Raw genomic sequence first — 13,827 nt, 5'->3', positions numbered from 1 at the left:
AAAAATTTAATCTTTGGCTTGTATACAGCACCTGATTAACTTCTAAGAGGTCCCTAATGACCTCACTGAAGCCCAGTATCAAAACTGCAAAACTTGAGATTATTTTAAAATTATGTAGCCAGTTTAAACATAAGCATTATACTAGCTCAAACACATTAGTTGTTTTGTCCCATGACAATGTAGAAACTAGCCAAACAGCACTATTCTTTGAATTGGTAAAGCAGCAGCCACTAACAATTTTTTAACTAATCAAGAAAAAACAGACACATATAAGATATAGAGTGATTAAGTCAGGATGCTGCATGAGTTGCTATGATACTCTCTTAATTTTCTTCAATGAAAACCATAGAAGACATTTGTGAGGAATTATTAATGGGTACACATCACTTGGCTAACATGGCGTGATATATGGCAGTCTCATGGCAGAATTTGAGAAATTTCAAAAAAGCTCACCTCTTGCCAACTTTTTTCCTTCACCTAAAGTAAACAAATGCTCACTGCTTCATGTATTTAGTTCTCAAAATAGCCCTCTGGGGTAAGGTTGTCAATAAAGACTGAGGTAGATCCCTGAGGCTTGCACGCGTCTTTTGCAAACACACAAAAAAGAAACCTTGAAGTTGCGTCAAGTTTGCAAAGCCTGAAAACAGTTATTGCATTTCTCATCCTGGTTTTTATAAGAATAAAATACTGCACTTTAAAGAACAAAAGGCATCTCTTGTTAGGATTAAGAACATCTGTGTCCTATTCATGACCATTTTTAGGAAAACTTGGAGGTCCACTGCTCATGAGAAAAAAAATGCAATAAAACGTTAATGCTGAACAGGAAAAAAAAAAAAAACTAAGAATCTAGAATTATCCTTTTCAATGCCCATCACCTTTCTTCTGCTGTTTGCATTTCACCAGTTTCTTAGCAACCATACAGGACTCAAGCGGGTAAGCACACACAGAACATGAAAAAACAATGTGTTTTTTTTTTCTTTTAAGATCTAGAACCAATTGTACTAAACCTTGTTCTCTCAACCTAGGAGCCACTCAAGACGGGGGTCCAATTTAGATAAATATACTACCCTAAAGGTCAGTGACCAAATTTGGTCAACAGTGGTGCCATCACTGCCGTCATCATTCTTGTCACTGTCAGAAACAACTGTCACCTTGCCATTACCAGGAAGGGAGAGCAACTGGAATATTCCTTTTGTAAGTTCTATTTACAGACTACAAAGAGCCCAACATCATCTTAGTATGATCTTACACAACGGAAGAACCCAAAACAGAAAAAGCCTTCCAATAAGCAACTTTTTGGTATTAAAAACTGATAAACCACAAGAATTTATAAAGACCCTGCCTGCCACATTTGGCAACAATTTCTAAATGGACTGCAAATGTCAGGCATTCATTTATTTTCTGTATAGGAATGGCGTGTTCTATTTATAATTTTCAAATACCTAGAGTATTAAAAAAAAACACAAAAACACAAAAACACAAAAACCCAAAACCAGAAACACGAAAATGCAGCTTAAATATCCAAATAAAATGTTCTCACTCAATAGACAGCTGCTTCCTGCTTTTTCATCTAAGGTATAGTCTCAACTTTGGGGAAATAGAAGAAATTTCTTTATACTTACAAAAGATATACATGCTGCCAACAATAAAATTCTAACTAGTAAGTCTTCAAACTGCTCAATCACAAGTTCCAGCAAGGTTTTTCCTGTTAGAAAGAAACATATTTGTTGTAAATGTCATCTTAAGATCACCATACGGGGGGGGGGGGCAGAAAAAAAATGTTGAGCTTACTTACCTTCTTCAGCCGGTAACTCTGTAGAAATTCATCAGGCAACGTGTCAAGAGAAGGAAAAGAAAAAAAAAATTAGCACTCTTTCCAAAAAGAATTACTAAATTATCACTGGCTTTGAAAGATGCACCTAGATATATGAACATTCAACAGTATTTAATAGAAACCATACCAAAATGCTACCCCAAGAAAATATGCAGTACTTGCTGTACTGATCTACTCTGAAACGTGGAATCTTATCAATACCTAAGCAGGGTTTCTGAAACAAGGAGTCATTTCAGCCCTGTCATCACTTCTGCCAGATGTGTAACTTTGGGTAGTAGAACGGTCAGAGGCATTCTCAACTACAGCGACGCCTCATAAACCGGCTAGGGACGAGAAAATGTCTCGCAGGGCTCAACCCAGATGCAGGAGGCTCATCCCTCCCTCTGCCGGGGCCAGCTGCTGCTGGTGAAGAGCCGCCGAGCTAGCTGCGAGCGGTAGAAGGTCAAGGGCTGGAGCCACGCGGGTGTCGAGATGAGGCGCAGACCCGACCTCAGTGCCCCCCGCCTGCAACCCCTCTCCCGCGGGGCCGGCGCGCGGGCTCAACCCGTCGCCTGCAACCCTCGGCGGGCGCGGAGCCGAGACCCACGAGGTGGAGCCCGGTCAGCCATCTTTCCTGGCTCTCGGGCCCGCGCCGAGCCGCGCGGGGTCCCTGCAGCCCCGGCGCCGAGCACCTACCGTTGGAGCCCCATCTCTCCTTGAGCTTCTTGACCTGCTCCAGGCTCAGGCCGGTGCTCTCGTTGACGCCGAAGTGGCCCAGCACTTCCTCCACCGTCTTTGTGTGCGCGTTCTCCATGGCTGCGGGGGCCCGGCCGGCCTCGCCTCCAGTCCCCGCGGCCTCTTCGCCTCCGCCTCGCACTCGTGCCGCGGGCTCGTGCCACCCCGGGCGCCCAGGCGCGGACTGGTCTCTTCCCCTCCTTCTCCTCCTCCGGCCGCTTCCGCCTCGTCGGGCGCTGAATCACCCCGCGCCCCCTCCCCCAGACAACCGCCCCTCTCGCTGTCCGGCCCTCGCCGGTGCCCGCCCCGGGCACAGCTGGACGGTGGGCGGGGGGAGGGGGGGTCCTGACCCTCCCTCCCCTCGTCAGAAGGGAGGGCCTCCTTCACTCTCAACCGCCCGCCGGGAGTGCAGGCCGCGGCCCCGAAGCCCCCTCCCCGTTCTCCAGAGGTGATTCTCAGCCCCGCCCGGGCCGGAGGAGGGGGTGTTCTGCCGACCCTTGAGAGCGGAACGGAGCGAGGGAGGCGAGCCGGCGGGATGGTGCGCAGAGCGCTCGCCTAGTCCCCTCAGCTCTGCACCCCCGACAGTAGCTGAGGAAACTGCGGCGGAGGAGAAGGAGGTGGCGTCGGGGACGGCTCCGCGGCGGCTGCTCTAATAGCATTTATCCGCGGCTGCCTCCCCTCTCGCCGCCGCCGCGGCATGTGGACGCCGCTCATTGGCCAAGAGGGCCCAGCGCGGCGCGGGAGGCGCGGCCCCGCCCCCTCCCTCCGGCACCCTCCCTCCCGCGCGACTGGCGCCCACGCGGCCGCGCAAGCCCCGCCCCCTCCCGCGCACCGCCCCCAGGAACCCGGATCGAGGCCTGAGCGCGCCGCGCCCGCGCACTGCAGCCTGCGGTCGTCTTCGGCGGAGCCCTATCCCACGGCCTCTTTTTGGTTCATGAGGATCACGATTCCTACCCGGCTCAACCACCTGCAGACGTAGAACCCAGGAGGGTAGAGGGCTCACGGTGCGCTTGCTGCATTCGCTGCCCCTAGGGAACTGCCTGTTCTTCTGAGTCGGTCTCGGGTTGGGGGTGGGTGACGGGGAAGGCGAGGCCGAAGAACCTACGAACTCGGTCCTCGGAGAGCTTCCGGAAGCGTGCTAGGGTTGGTGTCCTTGGTTCGCTCCCTCGCCCTCCGCCCCCAGGGTCGCGCTCAGCGTCCCTAATCTTATATCTTTCAGAGCCCCTCTCAGGAACGGAGGAGAGGAATTCCGCAGTTCACATCCCACGCGGCCAAAATCCCTCATCTGTCGCTTCGGGAACACCGCATCCCACACCCCCTGCCGAGAGCTCCACCGCACGCAAATAACCAGCCCTACCCCAGCGCCTTCTGTGCTCAGAGGGAATCCCACTCTGGGGAGAGGAAGAAGGAGGTTTTATTTTATCTTTAATACCCCACACAGCTTTTTATACGTAGAAGTCACAGATTACACTACTGTAACTTAAATAAGCGAGAGTTGTGTTAGAAGGTGCGTTTCTTGCACATTAAGATCAGGCTATTTTCTAGACTCCCACTTTCGTTGGTAGCAGAAAAAAGGGACTTTAATCCAAAATCTGCTCTTAAACCACAGATATTTGCTGTAGAGGTCTACAGAAAACCTCCATCAACAAAGACCTACTGTATAGCACAGGGAACTCAATAATCTGTACTAACCTATATGAGAAAAGAATGACAATAAAGCTATAAAACTGAATTACTTAACTGTACACCTGGAACTAACAGAGCATTGTAAATCAACTGTATTCTAGTTTAAAAAGTAAATGAAAAAAATTTTTTAAAAACTATGTAGCATCAAGATAAAGAGAATTTTGCTAATATAAAAAAATTAGACTATTGGGACTTCCTTGATGGTCCAGTGGCTAAGTAAGACTCCATACTCCCCATGTAGGCAGTCCAGGTTCCAATCCTGGTCAGGGAACTAGATTCCCCCACGCTGCAATTAAAGATCCAGAATGCTGCAAGTAAGACCCGGTTCAGCCAAATAAATAGACTGTTTAACAGAGAAAAAGACCTTCTCATTGAGTTCAGGAGCAAAAGGTGAACATATTTGCATCACAGAGCAATTTTCTTAAGGGACCCTGTGGCAGGATGAAGCATATAGTCCGCTTTCGTGTTTGGCTATGATGTACTGTCCACAGCAGCCAAAGCAGAACAAAAATCACCTCAGCTGTCCCAGATGGCTCAGCCTCAGGACCTAAGGAAGTGTTAGTCACTCAGTCGTGCCGACTCTTTGCGACCCAATGGACTGCAGCCCAGCAGGCTCCTCTGTCCATGAGATTTTCCAGGCAAGGATACTGGAGTGGGTTGCCATTTCCTTCTCCAGGGGATCTTCCGAACCCAGGGATCAAACCTGGGTCTCCTGCACCGCAGGCAGATTCTTTACTGACTGAGCTACAAGGGAAGCCCTAAGATAAAGTCCTTTAACAGATGCAAATCACAGTGCATTACCGGATTGAAAAAAATCAGGCAGGTCATTTAATTATTTCCAAGGTGTGGAGGCTGGTATGCAGTTTTGCTTGATACTTGGAAAAGGACCAGCAAAACCCTATACCAAACAAACAAAAATTCTAGTGTATGGCAGTGCACTAAGAGAAACAAGGTAGAAACTGGTTAGGTCACAGGAATGGAGCCTCTTGCAGGAGGAACAGGTGACTGCATGGTGGGCGTGTGGTAATGGAGGGCTGAGGGTTCTTTTCCTTCTCAGACCAGGTCTGCTCCACTTCTTACACATTCTGCCTCACCCCAGTGAGGGTAGAAAGGCAAGAGGATTGTTAACCTCAGTCTGGAAATTATCTCAAGCATTTGACTTTGGATCTGCGGCTGGGTCTCTGCTTGGAGTTGTCAGCACTTCTGCTTCTTGAGAGACTCCTGAGCAGGGCTTTTGTGCTGAATGCTGTTCCCCAGATCTTCGAGCTTCTTGTTCCATGTTATCTTTTGGATCTCAGCTTACATGTTAGCTCCTCAGAGACATCTTGACTGACAAAGGACTAGGGCTACCCTTCCCAGTCAAACTGGCTATCACATTATTGTTTTATTTTCTTCATAGCACTTACCACTGATGTGTTTTCTGCTTAGCTGTTTACTGGCTGTTTCCTCCTACTAGGATGTAAGCTCCATGAGAACAGGAGCTTGTCTAGCTTGTCCATCATTAGGATGCAGAAGACCCCTGGTATATATCATTTATAGAATGCCTACTGTTTGGGTGAATGAAAGAGTTCCCACCATCCCTGATCAGTGACTTGCAAAGGGCTGGGCTATGGAAGGGCCCCAGCAAGTTTTTGCTGAACTCAAGTTTATTGATTTCCAATTAGTGAAATAAACAGGTTGTGTTAGTCACTCAGTTGTGTCTGACTCTTTGTGACTCCATGGACTGTAGCCCACCAGGATTCTCTGTCCATGGAATTCTCCAGGCGAGAATATTGGGGTGGGTTGTCATGCCCTTCTTCAGGGGATCTTCCTGACCCAGGGATAGAACCTGGGTCTTCCGCATGTCAGGCAGATTCTTTACCATCTGAACCACCAGGGAAGCCCTGTCGCCTCATGTGAATGACTGTGAAGCTTAGGTTTAAAGCAAACGAAAACAGCGAAGCAGCATTATAGGTTTCTCAGAGACAAGCATATGTGTAAGTTCACATTGGTAGTGTTATCAGACTGTTCTTTGCAAGTCTTCTATTTCTCGGAGGTTGGAATACAGATATTCCTCAACTTACCATGGGATTATGTCCTGATAAACCCATCATAAGCTGAAAATGTCGTAAGTCAAAAATGCATGTAATACACATAATATACTCCTGGGCTTCATAGCTTAGCCTTCAATGTGCTCAACACACATAGCCTACAGTTGGGCAAAATCACCTAACACAAAATCTATTTTATAATAAAGTATTGAATATCTCGTGTAATTTATTTAAGGTGAAAAACAGAATGGCTTTAAGTGTATCAGTGTCTACTCTTCATGATCTATGTGGCTGATTGGGAGCTGCAGTTGGCTGCTGCTGCCCAGCATCTTAAGAGAGTGTGATAGTGTGTATTGATGGCTTGGGAAAAGATCAAAATTCAAAATTCGGTTTTTGCTGAATATGTATTGCTTTCACATCATCATAAAGTCAAAAAATTATAATTCAAATCATCATGAGTCAGGAACTGTCTGTATTCCCTTAAACTGAAACAGTGTGCTTGGGCTTGGCCCTTTCTGTGTCACATACCAATTATGCCCTTGGTTCCTCAACCCATTGGTGTCTCTAAAATATGTTGTTTAGAGGTTGCCAAAATTTAGCAAAACATAGCCTTCCAAAGGCAGACAGATCCACTTACTCTTATGTAGAAATCAACTTAAGCTCAATGGGTTTTATACACATACTTCTTGTTAATAAGGTTAAGCAAAATACGAATGGGTTTTAGAAATAGTTGACCCTTGAACAACACAGGTTTGAACTGTGTGGGTCCACATATATTCAGCTTTTTTTCCTATAGTGAATACTGGAATACTACATTATCTGTGGTTGGCTGAATCCTTGGATTTGGAACTACGGATGTGGAGGAACTGTATGGGGACCAAGTCAGATTTTCAACCTCATAAAGGGAGGGTGGACACTCCAAACCCTGTGTTGTTCAAGAGTCAACTGTACTATATATATATATGTGTATATATATATATATATATATATATATTTTTTTTTTTTTTTTTTAACCAAGGGCTGCAGGTATATTCAATCAGTTGGGGGCAGGGAGAGGAAAGAGAGAAACTGATTCAGAAAGATGTATGATTTGATCAAAGACCCTCAAAGGAATTAATAAAGGGCGATATTAGCTGGTAGTAGGCATGCATGCTCAGTTGTGTCTGACTCCTTGCAACCCCATGGACTGTAGTCCGTCAAATTCCTCTGTCCATGGAATTTTCCAGGCAACAATACTGGAATGGGTTGCCATTTCCTACTCCAGGGGATCCTCCCAATCCAGCGATAGAACCAGCATCTCCTGTGTCTCCTACATTGGCAGGTGGATTCTTTACCACTGTGCCACCTGGGAAGCTGGTAGTAGGCAGGCTGGTTTAAAAAGCTAGGTAGAGACTTCCCTGGTGGTCCAGGGACTAAGACTTGAAGCTCCCAATGCAGGGGGCTCAGATTTGATTCCTGGTCGAGGAACTAGATGCCACATGCCACATCTAAAGATCTCACGTGTGCATTGTAAGTCTTTTCAGTCATGTCCGACTCTTTGGGACCCTGTAGATGGTAGCCCCTGGCTCCTCTGTCCATGGGATTCTCTAGGAAAGAATACTGGAGTGGGTTGCCATTTCCTTCTCCAGGGGATCTTCCTGACCCAGGGATCTGCTGCAACTAAGGCCCAGCACAGCCAAATAGATAAATATTAAGAAGAAGGAAAAAAAAAAAAAATCTAGGTAGACAGAAAAGGCCCAATAGAAAAAAATGACATGCCAACTTCCCAACGCTCTACAACCCTCCCATAAGACAATGGAGATGGTAAAAGGCAGTCTGTTCCATATTTGGACAGCTCTAATCATTAAAGCAGTTTCATTCTGGGCTGAATCCACCTCCCACTAGCCAACTTCATTGGCTCTTGTTTAACCCTCTGGAGTAACTTTGAATAAGTTTAGTCTCTCCTCTGTGTGAGATCCCTTCCAGTATTTCAACGTATTTATCATGCTCTGTGAGTCTCTTCTCTCAGGTAAAAAGAACTGCTCAGCCTCTGAGCTGTGATGTGTATAGCAGGAGTCTGCAGCCCCTCAGCATCCTTGTCATCCTGTTGTAGAGACACCCAGCACTGAAGACAGGATCTCGCAGTGGAGTTATCACTGTCCACCTTTGTTTCCACGCTTTCTCCTGCACATTGTTGATTTGTGCACATTGTTGATTTGTTTGATTTGAACAATCAATTCAAAATTGAGTCCTGTGTATATAAACTGCAGTCATTTAATCTTCCCATCGTCTAATTACACTGTTGATCATTTTAAACCCAGGTACTGAACTCCGACTGTAATGGAATGTCTTCCTGTTCACTTTGGCCCATCTTTGCAGTCCAGTGTGGTCTTTGGAGTCTTCATCTTCAAGGGATGTTTTAGCTGTATGCCCCAACTTGAGTTACACACAACTTTGATAAGCATGGCTTCTGTCAACTGGTGCAAATCAACTTGACTACAGGTTCCAAAGTCAGAAAAGTGAAAATCTTATAACACACTCTCTTGCCTCATTTTGCATACCATGTTATTATACAGATCATTCTTTTGGTTGTACACCTGATGTAGTCAGCTTGACTTGAGGATCATGACATTTGAAAAATACATGTTTACATACTAGATCAGAACTGGTACACTAAGGTGTTTACACTGAAAGGTAAGTGGGAATTAAAGCCATCCAACTTCGTTACATCTGCTGTCTCTTAGTGACTCTGGAACACAAGCTCACGGAGTGGAATGCCAGGCAAAATCGCCTGTGCTATTACATTTACATTCTATGTTATGTAAATTGTTAAGCAGCCCACCATGGGCTTACAAGGACTGCAGTTGCCCAGATTTACAACCAAAGAAAGAGCCCAGAGTCAGCAACAGAGACATCTGTGGTTTAATGGATGGGGGAGCTTACACATCTGAAGCAGGGTCCTAGAGCGACACCCTCACTGTGTGCCACAGATGGTAGGCAGGACGTGGTGGCAGTCTTCACTCCCAAGGGGAACGAGAGATTGATGTCAGGTTGGCTTATTAGTTACCAGGGAAACCAGCAGAGGGACATGTTCTTCACCACCCCTTTGATAAGCCAGCACAGGCTAGGGGCTCGGGCAACTACATAGGAAGGTCAGTCCTATGCCTAGGGTTTAGGTGAAGCTGGTGCTCGCTGGACAGGAGACGTGCAAAAAGCAAGAGAACAGACATCGTGAGCGGCCTGACCATAAAGTCTCTCATGGTAATTATGGGATGTTAGTCCACTGTATTATTATCTAGCCCACCTTTCTGGTCCATAAGGACTTGACGAGAGGACTCTGTCAAATGCGTTGCTAAGATCTACGTAAATTTTCTGCAACAGTCCACAGTCTAGTGATCTTTTCAGCGAAATGTGTCCAGTTTGGCGTGGCTTGTTACTGATCATATGTCAGTGCCTAGTGACCACTTTTTGTACATGCCCACAGACTATAGCTTTAACATCTGAGACTTTGCCAAACTTAACAGACTGTCTTTTCCAGAATTTGGCCCTCTCCCATTAATAAGCATTCTTTTGATGGCTAAGTGTCAAAAAAACTCCAACTGATTAGCTTATGCTTATGAAAAAAGAACTTATTGGGAAGTAGATCCAATTCAGAACAGTTTGATCCAGGTGCTCAAATAAACTAACAGAATCTCTCTCCATCTCTTGACTGCTGTTTTGCTTTGCTTTTTACTGTCTTGAGAGCTCTCTCCAGGTGGTAGCAGATATGAGCCCCAGCATCTTCAGTTTATAGTCCACAAGTTTAGCAATCTCAATGGAAGGACAGGGCTAATAGTTTCTCTGGGTCACGTGTCCACCCCTGGAAGCAGGGACTGTGGACAGCTCCATCTGAACTACATGGACAGAGAGTGGGGGAGAAGTGGGTCCTCAAGGCTGTGGTTTTCAAGCTTTGGTGTGTATCAGGGGGGTGTGGGGGGGCAGGGGCAGTGGTGTGGGTGGTGTGCTCCAGAATTCTCAGTCATTAGGTCTGGGATGGAGACCAAGAATTTGTATTTCTAACAAGTTCCCAGGTGATGTAGACGCTGCAAGTTCAGGACCCATACCTTGAAAAGCAATAGCCCAGAGGGAAGTCTTGGTGCTCTTACCAGAAGGAGAGGAACAGATGTTGGGCTAGCAAAACGAAAGATGTCTACTTCACTGAGAAAAGTCAAAGATCTAACAGGTTGGGAGGAATCGGAGGTAAAGAGCATGGAGCACTGGAAATCTTGTTTGGAGACACCCTGTATTCTTCCATGGAACCTTTCAGTTTCATCTGCCCTATGTTCACCACAACCTCCCCTCCAATTCTAAGCTCCGGTCACACTGGACCATTATCTGCTCCTCCGAACCTTTGCTCAGGCTGTTCCTGCTGCTTGGGTATGCCTGGTGAACACCAAGATGAAGGCTCAGATCCCACCTCATTGGGGTGGGCTTCCCTGATAAGGATCCTCTCCATTACTTCCAACCTCACCACCTAGAAAATTAGTTGTGCCTTCTTCTGTGTCCCTCGGGGATCACTCAACTCTACTACAGTAACTTAGGTTTACTTCCTATATCTCTGGCTGATCCTTTTCAGTCCTCTTTTCATGCACTTCCCCCTCTCCCACTCAACCTGAGATGTGCAGTGTCCTGTGATTGAGTACTTAGCATTCTTCCTCACCTGAATCTTGCCATAGGTCCACTGGTTTCAGTTCAGTTCAGTCACTCAGTTGTGTCTGACTCTTTGTGACCTCATGAACAGCAGCATGCCAGGCCTCCCTGTCTATCACCAACTCCCAGAGTCCACCCAAACCCATGTCCATCGAGTTGGTGATGCCATCCAACCATCTCATCCTCTGTCGTCTCCTTCTCCTCCTACCCTCAATCTTTCCCAGCATCAGGGTCTTTTCAAATGAGTCAGCTCTTCGCATCAGGTGGCCAAAGTATTGGCGTTTCAGCTTCAACATCAGTCCTTCCAATGAACACCCAGGATTGATCTCCTTTAGGATGGACTGGTTGGATCTCCGTGCCATCCAAGGGACTCTCAAGAGTCTTCTCCAACACCACAGTTTAAAAGCATCAATTCTTTGGTGCTCAGCTTTCTTTATAGTCCAACTCTCACATCCATACATGACCACTTGAAAAAACAGCCTTGACTAGACAGACCTTTGTTGGCAAAGTAATGTCTCTGCTTTTTAATATGCTGTCTAGGTTGGTCATAACTTTCCTTCCAAGGAGTAAGCGTCTTTTAATTTCATGGCTTCAGTCACCATCTGCAGTGATTTTGGAGCCCAGAAAAGTAAAGTCAGCCACTGTTTCCACTGTTTCTCCATCTATTTGCCATGAAGTGATGGGACCGGATGCCATGATCTTAGTTTTCTGAATGTTGAGCTTAAACCTCACCAAAATATTGATGTCCGTTTGTATGTCCAGATCCCTAAACCCAGTTATCTCACTTTGACATTTAACTGGGACTTGTCATCTGAGAATGACAAATGTGGTGGATGGGGCAACCCTCTCTCTGAGAAGTGAGCCATGAATTATTAGTATTACATTCATTTGCATATTCAGAGCTGAGAAGAACAGCATCTAGGGCAGAAAGAAAAGCAAAGGGGACACAGAGATGAACAGTACTCTGACAGCACTTACCACTAGCATTTATTCATCTGCTTATAAACTCCAGGAGAGCAGGGATCATATGCATTTAGGGTATGTGCACAGGGACTTCCCTGGAGGTCCAGTGGTTAGGATTCCATGCTTCTACTGCAGGGGCACAGGTTCGATCTCCAGCTGGGGGACTAAGATTCCATAAGCCATGGCATGGCCAAAAAGAAAAAAAAGGGATATACGCAGTGATTGGGCTTGCCTGGGAACTCAGATGGTAAAGGATCCGCCTGGAATACAGGAGATCCCTGGGTTGGGAAGATCCCCTGGAGGAGGAAATGGCTGCCCACTCCAGTATTCTTGGCTGTAGAATCCCATGGCAGAGGAGCCTGGCGGGCTACAGGCCATGGAGTTGCAGAGTCGGATACACCTGAGCAACTAAGCACGCGTGCGCAGTGATGAACGAACTCAGACACTTGCTTGCCTTAAGGAACTCACGATACTTACTTGCCTTAAGGACTCTGCGGGTCCCTTGTGTCCCCAGTGCCTAGCACAGCGGGGGGGCCCTGTGGCAAGCGCTCAGCACATGTCTATATACCACATCAATTAACGAGGCCCTTCACTTCCTTTGCTATTACTGCTCAGGGGGAAAAAAAAAGTTGCCATTTAAAAAAAATTAAGGAAAAGAAACCCATACAGCACAGTGCCAAAGTACTGTGGAATGGTTTTCAAAACCATAGCTCCCTGATGGGATAATGTAGTTTAAATATAGCAGCTATTTTCCCCTCCAGTCGGTTTGTTCTTTGATTTTTGTGGAAAGACTTCAAAAGTTCTCCTCCACTGCTCTCCTTCCTCAACCCCCACCCACCCTACCCCACCCCACCCCACCCCGCCCCGCCCTGCAGCGTGCTCAGAACTTAAACAGCAAAACACTTAAAATGCAGAGATGACAGGGCCTCCTGAGCCTGGTAGAAAAATGAACGGTGATTAAATGCAATTTTTAATTTTAAATGATGAGTTACTCTGGTTCTGCCTTCCCCGCCGGGGCACCAGGGTGTTGCTTTAGCTGTAGTGGTGGCACAATTTCCGTCCGGACATGGATTCAAGGACTGTGAATGCAGCGGATAGGTTGCAATGGACAAATTTCTAGAACAGGATCTCTGTTCCCAAGCTGACCAGCTTGCTCCCTGGTTGTCTCACAATAGGAAAAAAGGGAGGGGGGATGTGGAGGTGGCAGAGGCATGTTTAGGTCTCCTACTATGATCCCTCTGGAGTTACCTGATAGTTCACAAAAGCTCCCAGGAGGCTGGCCGCCCTCCCAAGTCACCTTGTGATTCTCTTCTGATTTGGGATAAGGGAAGGGAGCGGGACACCGAGTATCCAGAGGGAAGCATGTCTGACGAGCCTGATCCACTCCATCTGGGATGATGCATCAGGGCCCCACCTGGCTCCAGCAGCCTGCTGAGGCCGAGGCAATGATCCTCTGCCGAACACCCCCACCTCTCCAGTCCCTCTGCAGCCTGCCCGGCCTTCGTCTTCCCCTGAAAGGAGACGCTCTCGGCTTCTCTCATTTGTAAGACTTCCCCTCACTTCCTAGGCCTTGGCTTCTTTTCCACAATCCCTTGGCTCCTTTCTCCCACCCGGGGCTCCTCTCCATCTGCCACCCCTCTGTGAGGTGGGGTTGACAGTCCACCTGTCAAGTGCTCTCATGTGGGTGCCCTGGGGACAGTCCTGTCAGTTCATTAGTCCTCTGGCACCACCCAGATCTTGTCCTGGTTTGGAGACCGATACATCCATTGTAAGGTCCCGTCGTGTCTCACTTGCTGGAGTCCAGAGCTAAAGACAACCGCCTCCCATTCTCTTAGCTGCTTGCCATCTCCAAGGGTGGTAGGATCAGGTCATCTGCTCTAGTCATCAAGCTTAACATGTGAAACTTCTCAGGTGGGTCCAATCTGCTAGATG

General features: G+C 47.1%; 1 protein-coding gene and 1 long non-coding RNA gene across 3 annotated transcripts in view; one reads left to right on the top strand and one right to left on the bottom strand.

The window, feature by feature from the left end:
• The window catches only part of ATP2A2 (ATPase sarcoplasmic/endoplasmic reticulum Ca2+ transporting 2), a 57,526-nt gene extending 54,744 nt beyond the window's left edge, over window positions 1-2,782 (bottom strand). The window contains exons 1-3 of one of the 2 annotated variants that reach the window (XR_011561164.1): window positions 2,510-2,782; window positions 1,796-1,813; window positions 1,623-1,705 (exon numbers count right to left, since the gene is read on the bottom strand). Coding sequence is in view for 1 of the 2 variants with exons in the window: in XM_019977152.2 (XP_019832711.1) it covers window positions 1,623-1,705; window positions 1,796-1,813; window positions 2,510-2,627 (219 nt within the window). In the remaining variant the exon portion in view is untranslated. The remainder of the gene's footprint in view (window positions 1-1,622; window positions 1,706-1,795; window positions 1,814-2,509) is intronic. The other variant, XM_019977152.2, reaches the window with a different exon arrangement.
• A 514-nt stretch (window positions 2,783-3,296) lies between these two features.
• On the top strand, window positions 3,297-5,923 carry LOC109571031 (uncharacterized). The gene is made up of 2 exons (XR_002182587.2): window positions 3,297-3,552; window positions 3,768-5,923. It is a non-coding gene; the product is annotated as an uncharacterized lncRNA (long non-coding RNA).
• Window positions 5,924-13,827: the final 7,904 nt, after the last annotated feature.

Source organism: Bos indicus, chromosome 17, assembly GCF_029378745.1.
Source record: "Bos indicus isolate NIAB-ARS_2022 breed Sahiwal x Tharparkar chromosome 17, NIAB-ARS_B.indTharparkar_mat_pri_1.0, whole genome shotgun sequence".
NCBI classification, from domain to species: domain Eukaryota; kingdom Metazoa; phylum Chordata; class Mammalia; order Artiodactyla; family Bovidae; genus Bos; species Bos indicus.
Note: the sequence above shows the minus strand (reverse complement) of the source record. Positions and strands in the feature narration are given on the sequence as shown.